The 20,811-nt window shown below is 39.3% G+C and overlaps 1 protein-coding gene across 1 annotated transcript in view; it reads right to left on the minus strand.

Annotated features, from left to right (window-relative positions):
• Positions 1-10,896, minus strand: part of ccdc189 (coiled-coil domain containing 189) — a 76,847-nt gene extending 65,951 nt beyond the window's left edge. The window contains exons 1-2 of the mRNA XM_039765058.1: positions 10,673-10,896; positions 5,900-5,982 (exon numbers count right to left, since the gene is read on the minus strand). Of these exons, the coding sequence (XP_039620992.1) occupies positions 5,900-5,980 (81 nt within the window). The 5' untranslated portion in view covers positions 5,981-5,982; positions 10,673-10,896. The remainder of the gene's footprint in view (positions 1-5,899; positions 5,983-10,672) is intronic.
• Between the last annotated feature and the right edge of the window lie 9,915 nt (positions 10,897-20,811).

A 20,811-nucleotide genomic window follows, 5' to 3' on the forward strand; every position in this document is an offset into this window, starting at 1 on the left:
TGCCTCCTCTGTTGTTGGCTGCTTTACTGAACATAGTTACTGTAGCAGTATCGTTCATTCCCTTTTTAAAGATGATGGTGTCCTGGATTTAAAAGCACTCACCAATGTACAATTAACACTGTTTATACAGGTAAGAAGATATAGTATAAATTCAAAAGGGTGATTTGTGATAATCTCACTAATCAAAATGGCTACTCTCAGGTTATGACAATGGCCATAATAAATGTAATGGTGTTCAACTAAACGTCTTGAAAAGGCATTTTAAAACGGTGCCCCTGTCATAAATCAGGAGAGCTACGGCTATAGCAGAGAAAACCTTCTGGAATACAAAGGTGCAGAAACCAAGAACCGGGTCCCACTAGTTGTAACTTATTATCCACATCTGGAAACACTTCGCAAAATTATGAAAGAGTTTCAAGCCACGGTACAGAAAGACAATAAACTGAAGGATATATTCCCAGAACCTCTCCTCCTTGCATACTGACAACCACCAAACCTCAGACAACTGATTGTCCGAAACTCTATGTGTGGCTCAGCAGCAAGTGGCACATCTCCCTGCCTACAGAACAGGTGTGGCACCAGTGCACAGCAGGAGCATAAAATAAAGGGTTTGTTCACATGCAAATCTGCTAATGTGGGCTGCCTAATCATGTGCATAAGGAGCCCCAAAACTGGACTGTATGTAGGAGAAACTGGTCAGACACTGTGCCAGCGAATGAACTCACATAGATTTCATATCAATCAGAACAGTGTTGATCTTCCGGTGGCAGCACACTTTAACAGTAATGGCCACAGCATAAAGCAGGGGTGCCCAATGCGTCGATCGCGATCAACTGGTAGATCGCAAAGGTAGTGCAGGTAGATCGCGTTGCATTCAAAAAAGATTTTTTTTAAATGTTAGTCTATCATTTATCCTCTCTATGGCATTTGCCTCTTGATCGACATACAGGGCGGCCAGTCTGAGATCTCTTTTCTTCTAACACACTGGTCATCCCGCATGCACGATCAAACGCGCAAGCTACCGCAAAACTTCGGCTGTGATCTAGTTAGCCTTCCAATTTATATCGACTAAAGAAGGGATTTAAAAAAAAATGTTTGGTGAGGGTATGGGCTGGATGTGGAACTGGAAGAGGATTTTTTTCTCACAATGTCACAATCGAAGTGCGTTTGTCTGATCTGTCAATCTATCATTGCTATTCCAAAGAAGGAAAATGTGGAAAGGCATTTTCAAACTGTTCGTAAAAACTACGAAACCGACGTCCTTCTGAAAAGCGATCTGAGAACTGGGAACTAAAATCGCAGTTAATTGGACAGCCATCATTTTTCACTTGGCTGAATTCAAAAGCTCCTTGACTGCATTATTCGCCTCTACTTATTTATGCGAGTCAGCCTTTTCCCACATGACGATTATTAAATCCAAATACTGTAGTGACAATAAATGTATTGAATTGTTATTGTGCCATAAAGGTTATTCAGTTATGCAAGATACAACAACATATATTTTATGTATAAAGTACATATATATATATATATATATAGTAGTTTTAATGTAGGTAGATCATTTCAACCTGGTTACTTTAAAAGTAGCTCGCAAGCCGAAAAACCGTGGGCACCCCTGGCATAAAGGATCTGAGGGTCACTGTGCTTATGGGTCATTTCAAGACCCAACAGGAGCGGAGAGAATGGGAATACAAACTTATGCTTAAATTCAATACTCTACAAAATGGTCTGAATAGAGACAAGAGTTTTATGACCAGATATGTGGACTAAGAGACTGATTGATCAGCTGACTACATCAGAGGTCTATCTTACAGACAATACACTTAAAAAAAAACCTTACAGGACTTTCTCTATCTTATCTCTACATTTTATTAGTTCATTGTTCTCTTCTTTCAGGGTTAATTCATCTCTGGTGTATTCATTTTGCTAACATTTTAACAAAAAGGTTGTTAAGATGAAAGAAAAAAATCACGTTGCTGTCCCAATATAAGCGAGTGTACTTTTCAGTTTCTTTGTTACACCTTGCCTGATGAAGGGGCCTTAGCTGCCTCGAAAGCTTGCATGTGTGATCTATTTAGTTAGCCAATAAAAGGTGTTATTTCACCCTACTTTCTTCTGTATCAATCTATGGCTAACATGGTACAACGCTGTACTGCTATAAATACCAACACACAGTATTAAAAAAACCTATGCCTACATTGTATTCTTTCACAATTCAGACGTACTGTGCAGCATTTCATACTAGTCATGTGACAAACATACAACGTCAAAGACTATAACTCAAATAGTAGCAGTAACATGAAGTGACAAAAATTAAATCCATATGATTACTTTCATTATAAAATCACTGGGATTGTGAGAAACAGTGTGAAAGTGGAGGTCTGTAATATTGCAGCATACTAAAGTGGTGTGATAATTGACCTGTGAAACTGTTTTTGTTTAGTGCCATCCCTGCCCAACAGAGACAACATGTCATGCAATCTTCATACTTCAAATCTGGCAGACACAGTTAAATTAAAAAAACAACGGAATAAGACTTTCTTTGTTGAATAAGGACAAAAACATTACAGGAATCTGATTAGACATGATTACGCTGAACTTTAACAAAGCTTTGGTTTGTGCACTAATGTACAGTTTGGCTTGTTCTATTACATTCCTTACTTAAATCGTACATATCTCATGATATGGTGCTGTGGTTAAAGCTGTTACTTCATATTCCTGGTAACCATGCTAAAAGCTGAAAAACCTACAAAGCTTCATGAAATACCAGGGAATATTATTCAAAAACTAATGATGTTGCTATTGCATCTTATATATTAGAAATGACCCAGACAAAGGCGCACAACATAAAGCTCGATTCACTGCTTGTTTAATTTTCCCTCCTGTCCTCCTGCTTTCCCATCTCCTGTGCCCCTTCTCTAGCCCATAATTCCCATTCTCTTAAAGGAACTTTACCCACTTTCCATTTCAGACGCCACGGCTGCATTCTAAAACAGGGATAGCATACGGTGCCAAAGGAGATGGCAAGCCTTATATACATCCACAGGATGTCATGATGATGGATATCATGTGCTCAGATAGGTTTGTACAAGAGGAGCTTATCCTAAGAATGTCATCCTGCCAGTTTGCTGTGCTACTTTTGCTGCCACAAGCAGATGCCTCTGAGCATTAAGGTCCATCAGGAAGAAGTGGCATCTTAAAACTGGAAAAAGTTGCAAATGCATTATCGAAAAAGAAATGGTTAATGTTGCTATGCATATGATCACCTTTATCTGAAGTGGATAATGCTGGGGCTCAAAATCTGTGTTTCAAAATGCACTTTTCTCTCACCACTATCACAATTTATTTCTCCATCTTTAATAGAAGGGGGAGACACTACGTGACAAATCTCTAGGGGCCTGGTTGAGCTAAGCTGGTATTTGCCACAAGGAAATAAGAACTTTAATCTTTTTCATGAGCCTCTTTGAGGCAAAACCAAATCCTTTCCCAGGCTTGGGCTCCTTGCTAACGTGCCTTCAGCAGTTATTACTTTTATGGACAGTATTGGAGACAAAGAGGAGGACGTGAACACCACTCTCTGGAGATCAAATATAAAATTGTTCCTATTATTAAACCCACAATGCAATGAGACAACACACATTAAAAAAATTATGATATTGATCCAACTGAGAAAAAATGAAAGTTAATATGTATCTGATGTCCGCTCAGAAATAGCCATCAGTCATGATTCCAGTAATAAGCATATGAGTCTAGAAAGAATGTCTCAAGTTGCCAGAGAGCATGGTTTTGAGGCGGATAAAGATTATGTGCCATGTCAGACTGGAAGAATAAAAGCACATTAAATGCTTGCTAATTTGAGATGTGACAACATTTCAGAATTTAAAGATGCAAATCTTCCATTTCAAGGGACTTTCTGTAAAGAGTTTTTTAAAATTGACAAAGAAAGTAAGCAGCTAAAGAATATTGGATACAACATCCTGTTGGAGTCCTCTAAAGAATTAGAAAAGAAAAAGCAATAAATTTGTTGGAAGCAGAGCGACAATGACTTCTCATTGGCCATTTAGATTTTTTCTGAAATTATACTAGGAAGAACCAAAGAAGAAAAACATTTTTTCTGCAGTGGCTGAAGCTCAAGCCTGACTCTCTTTACTTACTCAAATGACCTCAACCTTTCTTACAGCATCCACCATTGCATTTTGTAACTCCAGAACAGCGTCCATCAGCACACAGTCAGATGATCGCCAGCGGTTTCTGAGGCAGAGGTGTATGTATAGCCAGTGCCCTAAGATGTGCCAGGAAACAGCAGGACAATCACCGTGTAAATTTGTGTCCTCAACACGGGGCCCAGCTTTTGTAATAATAAACAGATGTCGGGCTGCAACTCATTTTTCTTGTTGACTTTGATATCTGACCACTTCTTTTTTATTTCAGGCACTGTGCATCTTTCCGAACTTGAACTTTTGAGTGTCTCTGGCATGTATCACTCCATCAACATACTTTTGTTGCTTATCCCACTGCTTAAGCCAACAAATTGTACGTTTTTACTTTCCTCCTCTTCACATTCGCTGACATTCTTTTTTTCCACACGCTTTTGCCATTGACTTTTAACAAAACACTGAATGAAAGGAGCCATTTATATTGATGTGCAAATTCTGGGAGGAGATGGGGTGGGGCTGTAGGCATGTGCATTAAATTTCACTTTCCTTGGGGTTTAAAGGGGAAGCGCGTGGAACTTGGTGTATACACAGTTTTATGCATCTGGATATTTTTATACGCACGCACATTTCCAGTTTTTACTCCATGTTTTAGTGTGGATTCTACGCACGAAGTTATATATGAGACCCCAGATTATTTCATGCTTAACTAAATCTAATTTTATCTGAATGGTACTTCTAGAAACATTATTTTTATATATTACACAGAAAAATAACCAATATTAAATTAACACTAAGTGTTGGAAAATGACTGACTGACAAATTTTAAGGGTAAATATACAGGGTTAATAAACACTAAGAGATAATTTAACTTTGATGATTTTGTGGTATACCTTAATGACATTTATTTTTAAAGACATGCAAAGAACCTTTCTGCCAAATGCTTCTAATCCACCTTACTAAAAAGGTAAGTCTGTGTCTGAGTATCTGTGTGTCCATCTGATTGTTACATTTCTGTCATATCAACAGATGGCGCATCACAAACATTTGTAGTAATAAAAAGCACTGCATTTATCATTCCAACACATAATGCATCACAAACATTGGCACTGCTTTTACGAATCCCATATCAAATGGCATATAACAGAGACATATGCATTGTATTTACCATTCAAACAGATGGCGCATGACAAACATTTATAGTAAATAAAAGTACTGCATTTATCATTCCAACACATAATGCATCACAAACACTGGCACTGCTTTTACGAATTCCATATCAAATGGCATGTAACAGAGACATATGCCTTGTATTTGCCATTCCTACCAACAGCAAATGACAAACATTTATAGTAAATAAAAGTACTGCATTTACCATTCCAACACATAGTGTATTACAAACTTTGGCATTGCTTTTACGTATCTCATATGAAAAATGGCATGTGACAGTAACATATGCATTGCATTTGTCATTCCAAAAAATGATGCATCACAAACATTTGTAGTAATGCATTTATTTACTGCAAATGTTTGTGATGTGCCATCATTACCACATGAATTACAAAATACATTCCAATTGATGCTGCTCTGCAATGGTTGATGCTGAGGTCTAAGTTGATTCTTAGATTTTAACAGATCTTAGATGAGTAGGACATCTAAGTTTGTATTTCAAAGCGAAACAAACTTTCTACATATTGGATTTTGCAATGAAAAATGATTCAACAAAGAAATATATCAGCACCTACTATGAGGTGGCTCTCTGTCCAGAGCTGCTCTCTGTGTTCTGCCTGCTGAGTGCTGCTAGGATAGGCTGTGGCCTGCTGCATTCCTGAAATGAATTAAGCCAGTTTGAGAATGACAGATTAAATACATATGCATTTTTTTGTTTGCTTTGCAGAAAGGTTCTGTTAAGGAAAAAATAAACATTCAAATATAACCTGAACAAAAAAGGACTCTTACTTATATTTCACTTCATTACCTATTATTAAATAATCATAATTCTGTAAAGTAAGACTTATAAACCTACAAATGAAGACTACTGCATTTATTCTATAATTACAATGAACTTTTATTCACTTTGAATAACACATTCAGACAGTTGAAAGGGGCATTTGAACTGGGCTTATAACCATAAATAGTTATATACCCTTTTTAATTAAGAATGCAATTTGAGCAGGATAGCAATGAGTGAGAGGAACTTTATTCGGACATTTGGCAGACAGGTTACCAGGCTTGCCCCAGGCGATGAGCTCAGACTTCATATTACAAATGAATTCTCAACAATAAATCTATGTACAACAGTCAAGGTCTGATCATATTTTACTTGAAATAAAAGGGTGTTCACTTTAGCTGAAACCGTGCAACTACATAACAGATGAATGGGCTCCTTGGTCATTTTTGTCCTTACATTTAATCAAACCATTTAGTTTTGATCTTTGCTGCAACACGGATGACCCTTGTGGTTAAAGCCGTGTACAGCAACACTCAGGGCTTCAGTTCATCTTCCACCATACACTTCTGACATGCAATACTGAACAAGTCGCATCATATATTGAACAATTGCTCTTGAGTTATGTTACCTATGACTTGCACACTAGAACACCGTTTCAGAGATTTTATTTTGCTACAGGGATTTCAGTTTCCATGTGGTATTGGTGTAGTTTTCATTCCTTGAATTTAACTTTTACTTATTTTTTTTCCAAGATTTTTTCTTTTAAATGATGAAACTTTAGCACAGCTTACTAATAATAATGACACTCATTTGCACATAGAAGATACTTTTTCTATTTCATTTTCAGTTTTCCTTTTATATGCTGGATTTTATGCACACACAAAAAGGAGGACAATGCAGTGAATTCAAACAAGAGGCGCAAAGAAATGAAGCTTTGTGTCCCCAAGGATTGTTTAAGCAAGACGGGGCTAACTGGGATGTTTTGTCCATGTAACTCTTTGAGGGCTGAATATTTTTTTTCCAAAAAACTCACTTTTTTGAAAAGCACACAAAGCAATGGTTTTACACATAAATCAACATAAAATGCCAGTGGCAAGATCTGTAATCTGTTCAGTTAGCCAATAAAAGGTGTCATTCTTCTTGCCTTCTCATTATATCCATAATAACCAACATGGTACAGCACACTACTATAACAAATTAAAATAATGTATTATATTTTACTATGAAACTAATACTAGAGAATTATAACAAGTGCAACACACAATGATTCTGGTCACCTCTGATGCATTTATGCAACAACATAAAAAATAAACAGTCAAAATGATTGAATTTGATATGCGGTTGAAAATTTTGTCCGTTTCCATAATTTGGAATTGAAATGAGGCTCATCCAGATGAGGGATTACATGGACTTTGTTGAATAAACTAAAATGCTGAAATGAAATGACTGGAATTGCTTAACTTGGTTAAGGTTTAACAATGGGACTTTATTGGGCTTTGTTGTTTGACTTAAATACTTTTTCCAAAAAAAAACTCAGTTTTTTGAAAAGCACACAAAGCAATGCTTTACACGTAAATTAACATAAAACATCAGTGACAAGATCTGTAATGTGTTCACTTAGCCAATAAAAGGTGTCATTTTGCTTGACTTCTCATTATATCCATAATGGCTAACATGGTGCAGCACCCTACTATAACAAACTGAAATAATCTCTCTATTATAAAAGAAAATCTTGAGGGAAGACTATCGCCAAGAGATTTTTTCAAGTCCTGCTCTCCTCTAAACCATTTTCAACCAAGCTCACGGTCCTCTCACCTCTCAGCCATGTGAATGCTTTTGTCAGACAGATTTCCTGCGCTCTCAGCTCTTATACATTTTCATATTTTCCTCACTTTAACTTCCCAATAAGGGAAGACTTATTATGTCCAAATCTTATTGAAGAATTTCACCCTGAAGGGTTATCAATAGAAGAACTGAGTACACGGGCAATCCTTATTGCACTGAGAAAAATGATAAAGTTAAATGAATTAATGCGAAAATTGTCGATCGGTTACACAGCAAATTGGTTAAATGGATATTAATAATAGACTCCATCTCTGCAATATATAAAATCATTTTACAATCCCTCCCTTTCAAAGATCCAAGAGGACACTGGGAAAACATTCCAATTAATATATCAGAAGAGGAGTGGAAAGTAGCAATGCAGAGAATTCACTCGAGCTCCATATGCGCAAAGCATACAATTATACAACTTAAAATTATTTATCGAGCACATCTGTCTCGACTAAAACTCTCCAAAATGTTTCCAGGACATGATCCAACCTGCGAACGTTGCAACCAAGTCCCAGCCTCACTGGGTCACATGTTCTGGGCCTGCACCAAATTAACATTATTCTGGACAAAAGTTTTTAATTACCTGTCAGACAGCCTTGGACTCACAATCCCTCCTAACCCATTAACAGCTGTGTTTGGGGTTCTTCCAGAGGGGCTTAAAGTGGAGAAAGACAAACAAATTGTGATTGCATTCACTACACTTTTGGCACGCAGACTTATTCTGATAAACTGGAAGAATCCAAACTCTCCTCTTTTAAGTCAGTGGGAAACTGATGTGTTATATTATTTGAAATTGGAAAAAATCAAATACTCAGTTAAAGGATCCGTACAGACGTTTTTCAAAACATGACAGGATCTAATCAGTAATATTTTAAAATAAGTTAATGAAGCATAGAGAATTTATTAATTTAGGTATGTTTAAAAGCTGTAAAATTTTTATGCCGTTTGGCTTGCTCTCTCTCTCAAGGGTGGGGATCGATCTGTTCTTAACTCTATTTTTCTTTTTGTAAAAACTTGATTGCTTTGGATGAAGTGAAATAAAATTAATAAAAATAATAAAAATAAATAAATAAATAAATAAATAAATGGATATTAATAGACTGTGCTGAAACAGTTGGTGGTGATGGTGCGGAAGATGAAAACATCCACTTACAATATCACGAAGAATATCTACAACCGTTGACACCATCCGGTATACCACCGGCCGAATTACTGTAGAAAGAGGGATGCATAGTAATGTTATTGCGTAATTTATGTCTGAGTGATGGGCTGTGCAGTAGGACAAGATTATTTGTATTCAAAATTGGTCAAACAATTCTGACATGTAAAATCTGAACAGGCAACAAGAAAGGTAATGTGGTCCATCTTAACATCAGACACCAAAGGAGATCTTAATATGCCATTCGTATTAAAACGTTTACAGTTTCCAGTTAGAATAGATTTTGCTATGACAATTAACAAATCACAGGGACAAACATTTGAAAAAGTCGGTTTATTTATTAGAGAGAAAGAAACGATATTTACTCACCGGCAATTATATGTTGCGTTGTCATGATGAAAGTCCAAAAACGGAATCAAAATTCAATGCGATATTGACAAAAAGTTAATTCTAAAAATTGTTTTTACTGATGTTTTACAGCAAAAGTGTACGTTTAAAAAGTATTTGCGTATTAATTTCAAAGCCAAACAGAACGAAAACGTATAACACAACATGAAACATAATGGTCTTTCAAATTATTACGTTTTACTATTTTTTACTATGGTTAATTACTCGCTGTAATGTAAAATTGTTAGTTCTATTATGCATATGTAACAATTCCCATGAAAATAACTATCTGTTTAAATAGTACATCCGCTTCTCTATACGCAAGCGGCAGATCTGTGTAGTGGCTAGCATGTAGCGCCTGCCTGGGGGTTGGCGAGCAAAGCGAGCAGGGGGCAGAGCCCCCTAGTATATTATATATATATATATTTTTTTTTTAAGTAGATAGTCTGTGCATAGTGTGGTCTTTGGTTAAAGAATTAAAATGATAGTATTTATTTCTGAGGAGTTTGAAAATACAGTTTAAAACGTGTTAATGGTGTGGGTAGTGTAATGGTTAGTTCCACTGCCTCAGCACTCTAAGAGACTGGGCGCAAATCCCACCCCGGTCACTCTCTGTATGGTCTTTGCACATTCAATGACAAATTATTCCAACATCTCAATGTGTGTGTGTGTGTGTAAGACTTTTATACTTTGTGCTGACAGCTGCTGGGAGACGTTATTATTTGAATTACGCAAATTTCAAAATTAATGAATGGATGATTTGTACTTGCATTTGCTCAGAGTGGCATGGTGATATTAGCAGTCATTTCAAAATTCAAAGGAAGGAGGCCTTATTGAATGCTTTCACTCCTTGTCTTAACAGCCTTATAGGCCCCCGGGGAAAAGCAGTGCACTGGCGCCCCTACCTACACAACCACTCAGCAAGTCACAACATACATTGATTAGCAGGGGGCACCTATGCTCGCGTGAACCCCCAATCCGGGCAACTGCCCAGTGTGCCCATGCGCCCTTGTTTCACCCACAAACAAACAGCCCCTGGGCCTTGCTTGCTTTTCAAGAAAGCTTGTGAGATTCAGTCAGTAAAAGAATCAGTCATAAAGTGGTCCCAAGGTTAACTAAGTAAAAATGGTATGACTTATGAATTTGTTCAACAACTGATAAACACAGTAAAATGTTGAATGACAGTACCTGTTTCGCAGTGTTCTTACTACAGCGCAGGACTGATTTACAATGGATGCTCTCCCGTCTGCGCGTGAAGGCGGCCCTCGGCTTATGAGCGCCCAGTAGGTAAATATGCCATGTTTAATAAAACGCTGACGGACTGCAGGACTGGAAAATAGCCATAATGCTAACTTTTTAAGACAACTTCCTAAATCTCACACGCGGTTCACCAACTCGCTGTTATGCAGATTGGCCACCAATAAACTCGAGCGCGTAGCCTCGGCGACTACAAGCGTGTTTGCCGCCTCTTTTAAATGGCGTGACAGCTAAGTGATATGCGAGCGCTGATTGGTCAATCCTTGCATAATTTATAAAACGTCAACGAATCAGCGCCGAAGATGTCCATCAGGTGGGATGTCTCCGATTTAGTGAGCAGCTGCCTGACTGTCAGTGGACGGATATTGGAGTATGGAGGAATATTTCGGACAAAATAAAATAAATAAATGCGCAAATAAATAAAAATACTGTGAAATGTGAGCATAAATAAATAAATATGTCATGAAATGAGAGCATGAATAAATGTGTCACGAAATATGTTTTTTGTTGCTTATTTGTTTATTTAATTTTGTCCGTAACGTTCCTCCAAACCATCATGAAATACGACTTGAAATAAAACTGTCACTTTCACTCGTCAAAGTTGAGAGGGTGGGCTCTAACACACTCTCTTAGTTACTGATTGGTGAATCGATAGCACATGAATGAATTAGAAATATGCTTACTACTGCCGATGAAATGGATTCTGCCGAAGATATTATGTATTTGAGAGAGAGAATTGAAGATTTATCGAAAGAAATTGCAATGTTGTTCCAATGTTTGCCACTGAACAGAGTTGTAAAGTTGTTTGAAAAAGTAGCTGCGAACATGCAGCTGACTTTACACTCGTAAAACAAGGGTCAAATACTCAGTTCAAAATATTAGTTGGCGCTGCCTTGGACATTCCATGTCAAAGTACCATAACTAATACAGGCGTATATCAAACTGGCTCATTCGCCTTGTGATCGTCTTCTCCGCCATATGTTACGGACAAAACTAAATAAATTAATAAGCAACAAAAAACATATTTCGTCACACATTTATTTATTTAGGCACTCATTTCATGACACCTTTATTTATTTATGCTCAGATTTCACAGTACTTTTATTTATTTGCGCATTTATTTATTTATTTAGGTTTGTCCGAAATATTCCTCCATATTGGAGTACTGTAGCCGCTAAAGTTAGGAGCATGCGCTGATACAACACGTTGTCGTACCCACCACACAACGGATCCCAGATTAGGACTCGAGTGCAGCTGGGCAACGATTGGAATGGGGTGAAGTTTTTTTTTTTTTAAGTGTCTGGAGTACCAATCCTGCCACCAGCCACCGAATTTTCCCTTGTAAGTTGGAGGAGCTGCTTGCAGGTGAACTGCTGTAGTGGCTGCTGGCGGTCAAGGATTTCCAACACGCGTTCAAGTGTATTGTATTCACTTTCCTAAAGTAGCTGTGTGTGGTGCTTTCGCTGAACTTAAATTACTATGAATGTACTGAATTTCATCTTTTACTGTGCAGTCCATATATAAACAAAATGTAAACATAATCCAATTAAAAAGCTAACTATGGGTTGGTCTGCCAGCTTTTTGTCATATGGATCAAAAGGCGAAGTTCTGTTTTCATCTCAACAACGGGTATGACGTTGTAGTGATGTAAACGAACACGTTCTGTCTATGTCACGTTATAGACGTTACATGGACATACAAACAGATACCACGGAGTATCCTGTATGAGTAGATTTGTGCTGTCTTGCTGTGGTTGACTAGAAGCATAACGCAATAAGAATATGTATGCTGTATTGGAATTAAAGACGGCCGTCTCTCCGGGTCATGAGTTGTGTACCTGAGATAATACCATACTAGCAGACTATGCAGTACGGTACTGAGAGGCGATGATGTTCAGATCTAAGTGCTGTGTCGGTGAACAGCGGAACAACGTTAATGCCATGTCCACCTTGTCGTTGTCTGATCCACACGTGCATGCGCAAAACTTTTACTGTTACCACACTGGCTGATGACGCTGTCCAATCCACGCGCGCATGTGCACAATGCCTGTCCGGTCCGCTCTCGCTAACTCAGTTAACGATGCGCTCATTCTTCACCTTTTAAAGCAGTGATTTCCAAACTCGCTCTCCCTGTTGCTTCAGGTTTTTGCTCCAAGCTGCTTCACAGTCATCACTATATATAATCTTCATTTGGATCTTGATCTTTGTTTGTCCCCGAATGAATTAGAAGAAGAAGCAGTAGATGGCAGTAGAGAGACAGCTAAAACATAGGCATTGCATTTAGAATCTCCTCCAGGCTTATACTACTGAAGACTGTAGTACGCCAGTCACACCTCAAAACACAGACATTCAAACTAAACAAAGTGTTGTGCTTTAAATTAACTAAAGAGATCTTCATTTAGATCTTGATTTTTGTTTGTCCGCGAATTCCACGCATGCGTAGACCACCTTCCAGTTTAGTACGTTGTTGTTACTCACGGATGTCAACAATGTGTTGGAATAAGAAAAGAGGTGGTGGACAGTGTTACGCTGGTTAGCTCCTGAGGCCTGGTTAGAGAATGAGATTGCTAAAGATAAAAGATACGTGCCTACGTACATATGAATGAAAGAAAGACAGTGGGTAAAATGAATGACAACGTAACAACACGTTCTGGAAATTATTATTGTTACGTTGTAGCCGGAGAGTGCTGCTCGTCTCACAGTTGTACCGTGGCTTGCTCACATGTTAGTGAAGTGATCCCTATTTATGCTTTAAAGAGCCTGGATACCTATGTGTCCCCCTTTTATAACCATTGCTCCATGTATATTGCCTTACTCTTTGGATTGCCACAAAGCAACCTGCGAGATTCGAGAAAGGTTGAGAAGACATCGTGAGAGGAAACAAAAGCGTTGTGAAAACAAGACAGAATGTGAACAGACAGAAGCAGAATTGCTCCTACACCACCACATAATTACGATTCGGATAGTGATTCCGAATGGGCCGTTCCTATCGAATCAATATCCAAGGGTTTTATTTTGTAATTTTGTTTCCCTTATAAAAAATCATAATGCTGTGCGACGAAGGGCCCAGTTCACGACTGGCAGCCGCGTTTAAACAGGGAGCCCTTCACAGACAACTTTAACACGCGCCACGTAGTTGGGCGCACATGGCTAGTTGATAATAATCAGTAACAACTGATCTCCTTTACTTAGCTGTTTTTTTCTCTCATCTTAGTCCGCATTCAGAAAAGCACAGCAGTAAGTTTTTTTTTGTACATTTATAAGGCACGTAGAAATACTTCTGTGTTTTCTAAAGCTTTCAACTCTCTTTCGTTGGTTTCATACAGTATTGTTTTCCCCCTTTTTCTGTGTAGTTTTTGCCCTTCATTTAACCCTAATAGAGACAATTAACAACAAGCAGAGCAGGCACCTGGGATGATAAAGCTGCAACTACTCCAGCTCCGGTCCTGGAAGACCACCATGGCTGCAGGTTTTCATTCTAACCCTTTTCTTAATGTGTGACCTGTTTTTGCTGCTAATTAACTTCTTTTGGACTAATTATAATTGACTTGTTTTTGAAGACTCAGACCCCTCAGTTGTTTCTTTTTTCCTTAATTAGCAGACAAACAATTATGAGACATAAATTGAGCCAAAACAATTGGGGCCTCATGTATAAACGGTGCGCATGCACAGAAATGTTGCGTATGAACTTTTCCACATTCAAATCGCGATGTATAAAACCTACACTTGGCGTAAAGCCACGCACTTTTCCACGGTACCTCATGCCTTGTCGTACGCAAGTTCTCCGCTCGGTTTTGCAGACTGGCGGCACCCAGCATCAAAGCAGTGTTACTGTTCCTGTGTGGTTACACCTTATTTTGCTTTATAAATACACTGAAACTAAGCGCATATTGTTTATTAGTGTAATGCATCTGATTGTAATTAACTTGTAACAATATAATGGTCCAGGGAATAGCCATAGTATTCCAAATACCATAACTGCTTTAGCATTGTTACTCTCACTGCACCTTCTTCTTCTTCTTCTTTCAGCTCCTCCCGTTAGGTGTTGCCACAGCGGATCATCTTTTTCCATATTACTCTCACTGCACGACTCGGAGTATTTATATCACTGTATCTGAGTGTGAATCACAGCAGCAGCTGATCGGAAAGAGAATTATCGGTATACAGCTTCAAGGACACGCTGCCTCAGCCACGGCAAAACGTTTCAAAGCCTTTCCTGTACGGACCTCGCGGTTTAGAAACAGTTTCATCCCAAGAACTATAAACACACTCAATCACTGCTCCTTGTAGAACTGTTTGTACTTATAAGTACAATCACCTCACTGTAAACGTGCACTACAGTTATAATATTACACAACCTGCGCCACTTTATAAAGCACATATTTACATATGATGACAATATCATTTTTAAGATGAAATGCAGCAAAATGTGTTTATTATACAGATAAAACTTTAACTTCATTTAAATGATCTATATTCTTCACTGGGAATGGCGTGAAGGGTAGAATAATTAAACATGTACTACGAAGATATTTCAATGTTCCTTAAACGTTTTGAAGAATCGGCGCTCTAAGCTTACAGATGGCTTAACGTCTATTACAGAGCTCATTGTGTGGCGATTGGTTACTTGGAGAAAGAAAAGCAAGGACTGCAGGGGCGGCTACGCCAATATATATTGAATATAAAACAGAAAGAGAAAATAACGACACAGCTAAAAACGCAGCTGCAAATTTCGACAAAAGTTAAACGCTTGTGTCATGAGCACGAGGTGACTATGCGGTGTCCGCAATGGACGTGGCCATCCACCGTGCATAAGATACCATATTGACAATGGCTGGCGAAGGAGTCACCGATTCTTTCTCTGTTCAGGGCCACCACAAGCCCCTGAGTACTGCTGCAATAAATAATTTCATCGAAGGTCGCACACAATCATTGCGCCGTGAAACCCATGTTTAATAACGTGCTTTAACTCTTATCATCATGAAAATGATATCACGTATACATCTCAGTATTTTAGTTATTCAGAGAGCTGTAATATCACAAATGTAATGGATTCTGTGTCCAGTCGGAGGAAAAGAGCCGGTTTAAGAACCAAGTAGTGATTCACACACATAGAGCACATAGAAGATCAAATACAAAGCAAAGCATTTAACGTGCTACTTTAATTACGATGTGATTTGAGAAATTGGTTAATTAAACGATTTTAAGATGAAGTTTATGATGTTCTACTTTAATGACAAAATAAACTACGAGATTAAAGTGGAAATGTCGAGATTGAAGTTGACATTTCGTGCTTTTCCCCCACTGTGTGCCTTTTCTCTCTGTACCCTAATAAACTTTCATATGACACTCAGACAGTGGGCTACAACTCGCCTTTTCACGGCGACTTTGATATGTGACATCTTTTTTATTTCCGGCACTGTGCAACTTTGTGAACGTGAGCTTTCAAGTTTCTCCAACATGCTATGTCACTCGATCAACTTCCTTTTGTTGATTATACCACAGTTTAATTAAACAAATAGTATGTTTTTCCTTTGTTTGCCTCCACTTGGTATTCGCTGAAATTCTTATATTTTCCCAAGTGCTTTTTCCATTGTCTTTTCACAGAAGGCTGAGCTTAAGGGCGATTATTATTCATTTGCATATTCAAAGAGGCGTAATTCTGGGAGGAGTTGGGGCGTTACATAAAGCGCGTGCACGAGCGTTACTTTTCACGCTGACCGGGATTTATGTAGCAGAAGAACATGGAAGTTGGAGTACGCACAGATTCCTGCATCTAGATTTTTCTGTGCGTAAGCACATTTTGGCTTTTGTGCTTACGCCATGTTATAGCGCGAATTCTACGCACGGCGTTATACATGAGGCCCCTGGTGTCCATCATACAATATCTGAAAATAAAGAATGATGAAGGTCTCTGGAATGTCGATCCGCTCAGGTCCCCAAAACATTTTAAGTACTTGTAGTAAACGGACAGCATGACAAAGAAAAATAGAAGTGTTTTGACGAATTAATAACACATTAATAGGATAAAAAAATATATAAATTTACAGAATTTACTCTCCGTGGGTGCGTTTGCACGATCATGGGGAGTTAATGAGGTAATTGGGGCGAGTCGCACCTGCACGTGCAGGTGTGGTCGTTCTTAATTGCTTCATTGGCTTCCTGCGGCGTGTGGTTAAGGCGCTGCGCCCACGGAGCCATATACGTACAGGGGGATCAGGAGGGAAAAAAAGGGGGTGGGGTGGGGGTGTTAAAGGACGATCTGGCCACCTGGAAGGAGAAGGCAGTACACGCTGGGGCCCAGTGAAGGAGTGTAGGCTGTGGAGCTCTAGGGGCTAATCCGCACCACTGAATATTTGGGCGGAGTGGGGCAAGCAGGGTAGATGGCCTACCTAGGCATCCTTGGAGCGACTGAGTGGATCGAGTGGAGAGCTGACCTCGGACCGTCTGGCTGCACAGTTTTGTAGGTAGCCAAGACGGGGGTCGGCAGAAAGGAGTTTGTGGCTGCCGAGACTCCACCGGCTACGCGAGTGATGGGTGAGCCAGGTAGACAAAGATGGAGGTCTGCTGAGATCAGGAGGATTTAGAGACTGCAGAGGAGTCTGGAGGGGACTGGCAGCGTCACACCCACCATACATAATGTACCTGTATAGCGCCTCACTGTGACTGCCAAGTCAGAAGTTTTCTTTTTTAATTTTTCTTCCTTTTTAGTCATTCTGGTGTGTGTTTGGATCATAGTGTTCGTGTATTTATATTTATCTATCGGTTTATATAATCATTTACTTAAAGAACTTCTGTAAAAAAACAAATTTCCCCCTAATGGCAAATAACTTTCTATCTATAATTACTTTGCATCGGGAAAAAGGCAGGAAGCAACCTGAGTCCTTATATTGGCATTTGTACAATAAGTCAGTCAGTCAGTCATTACCCAACCTGCTATAATCTAACACAGGGTCACGGGGGTCTGCTGGAGCCAATCCCAACCATCACAGGGTGCAAGGCAGGAACAAATCCCTGACAGGGCTCAGCCCACCGCAGGGCACACACACTATGGACAATTTAGGATCGCCAATGCACCTAACCTGCATGTCTTTGGACTGTGGGAGGAAACCCACACAGACACGGGGAGAACATGCAAACTCCACGCAGGGAGGGAGGACCCGGGAGGCGAACCGAGGCAGCAGTGCTACCACTCCGCCACAGTGCCACCCTGTACAGTAATTCATTTTTAAAATCTTGTTTACGTCATTTAACACATCCTGTTCAATATACATTTTATCCCTTTTCATTTTAACATGTATTTTTTTTATCTTGTATTGTACTTTCTTTGACGGGCAGCCTTCTCCATTCTTTTTATAGCATCCCGGGAGTGCTGCTAAAAATGCACAGAAGTCACATGGAGCACGTAGCGAGGGCAACAAGTATTTTTTATGAATATTTTGTTGTTTGTTTTGCTTGCAGATATTTGGGAGGGTTAAAGTAATGATACAACAAAAAAAATGCAGACCATGCTGAATGCTTTCATTCCAATCACACTTTTTTTTTCTGCCCGTTCACGATGAACGTACTCTGCGACAACAAGCCTTGCTTCAGACAAACTGGTTATTCCACAACTTTTGAGCATTATGGGTGTGACTTGATATTGTTAGTCCGATCCCATCAGTATTAATGAGCTGCTACGATTGCATGCCGCAGGCTTTTAAAGTCCAATGGCTTGTACACTTCATTACGTGCCTCTTCATTAACTGGACATCATTGGACTTTGCTCTACACTTACTCTGCCTTCTTACAGCAACGCTGGGGGTCTGGGGGGCTCATCTTGAAAAGCTGCAATTCGTAGTGTTTTAAGATGCTGAGCAGAGGATCGATTATCACAGGTGCGCTTTTTCTTCCTCTTCATGTATTCCCACTTCTATTTGGGGTTGATGTGCCTGATCAACCTTCTCCATAAAGCTCAGTCCTTCACCTTCTCCACAGTCAGACCCTCTTCCTTCAGATCCTTTTTTACTTTATCCATCTACCTCCACCTTGACCTCCCTTGCTTTCTCGTCCCAGGTACTTCCACCCCCATCCCTCTTTTGCCCACATTTTCATGGTCTCTCTCCTCATCACATGTTCAAATCGCTTTACTTTCTGGTACTTTCTTAGTTATCTTCTCCCACTTTTGTTATACCTCTGATTGTCTCACTCCTTATTCTGTCCTTTTTTTGTGACTCCACACGTCCATCTCCACATTTTCATTTCTGCCACATTCGACTTCTTCTCCTGCACTCCCTTTACTCTCCACGTCTCGGCTCCGTACGCCATTGCTGGCCTTGCCACTGTCTAAGAAACCTTTCCTTTAACCTTCGTCATAATTCTTCGATCACTCCTGGGAGAGTGGAAAACATTGCGAACGAGTGTAATCGGCGCCATCGAAGCAGGACTGTCTTTGTAAACTGCCCTTCACGACTACTTACTGTCCCTTACGGCGAATTCGGGTCACTAAAACCCCGCAACATTCAAGGTTGCTTTTGTGATGAATTCTTTTAACAACGTGTAGGGTTTACATCTAAGAAGATGTACCGACCTCTTCATGTGAAGTTTTGGACTTGGGAATTGTTTGGACCTTCTGCCCGTTAGGCACGGAAGGGCAGCGCCCACATTTCTCAGAATAATTTTTCTCTTAAATCACAAGCACGTAGTGCAAGGTTGTCAGGCAGAAATTTGCAGGATTGCATAGAAAATGTAATTTCTATACCACAGCCGTCATGTGGCACCTTTCACAAGGGATCTGCTACCGAGAGAGATGATTCAAATACATTGAAGCTGCTGTTAGTGCTACTTACCTGTTGTGTTATAGCGCCTTTAAAATGTACTTTACCCGAAAGCACTCCAGTACTGATCAATGTATCTTTACTTCTTACATGTTAATGTTTTGCTATTTAATAATTTATATACTACATTTTATTTTTTTCCTTTGCACTCAGTGAGCGAAGCCTCTGGGTAGTCAGCTAGTTATTATTATTTTTGCTCTACACAAATGTCATCAGCCAAAAGCATGAACCAGGGGATTGGCCTTTTATCCCACAACTCAACACATCCACAATACATTTTATCACAGGTACACATTGAAGAAAATTGGCTTTCATGTGATTTTTGTACACTTTTGGGAACTGAATTCAAAAATGAAAAACATTTTCCTCTATCGCATTACATTTTTTGACAAGTTTAAGGAACTGGGTTGCCACGTGAGTCTCAACGTTCAATTTTTGGAAGCACATTGGAAATTTTCCCTTAAAATAACGGTGAGTGAAGAGCTGGGTGAAGGACTCGAGAGTTGATATTTGGACAAATTAACTTCTTTTTGATTGGATACAAACAAGCAACAACGTGATTCGCTCAAGTCAGATTTGATTGACAGCTCCATAATGTCCTCCGGTCTGCAGCCATTGCCGTCCCAAAGATTCCGTCAGGCTCTCGAGTTCATGGACAGAAGGTACACTTAAAAATGCGGGTTCTTGAATGAGATTTTATGGTTCTTTTTTATGTTGTGTGGTTCGTTATTGAACTTTTGCTTGGCAGCGCACCATTTTATTCTGGCAAGGGTTCTCTGCATATAAAGTTGGTGCTTCAAGCCTTGAATAGCCTCCTAAAATGTAGATAAAAACCTGCAATCTTTAATGTATTAGCAATACCTGAAGTATACTAACAAGTCAAGAAACCATTTTGCATTCGTTATTTTAAAATCATTACCTATTGGTGTTTCACAAATCTGTTACCATCTCTTCATGAGTATTCTCTGTAGGGAGCCTCTTACTGTAAGGATCTTTCCGGAGCCTTCATGTGGATTTGTATTTTGGGAACCAAAAAGGGTCCCCCAATGGCCTCACTCTGAAGAACCGCTCTGGCAGCCTGGTTTTTAAGAGTGTACCATGGAGATTGGGATGTCAGCATGATGGATGATTCATAGGGCATCACCAGAAAATGTGGACAAACAATGGGCTACCAATGGAAAAAAAACACACAAGTTATAAAAACCCTAGCAGTTAAGAACATAAGAAATTTGACAAATGAGAGGAGACCATTCCG

The sequence above is a fragment of the Polypterus senegalus genome, chromosome 10 (assembly GCF_016835505.1).
Source record: "Polypterus senegalus isolate Bchr_013 chromosome 10, ASM1683550v1, whole genome shotgun sequence".
NCBI lineage: Eukaryota > Metazoa > Chordata > Cladistia > Polypteriformes > Polypteridae > Polypterus > Polypterus senegalus.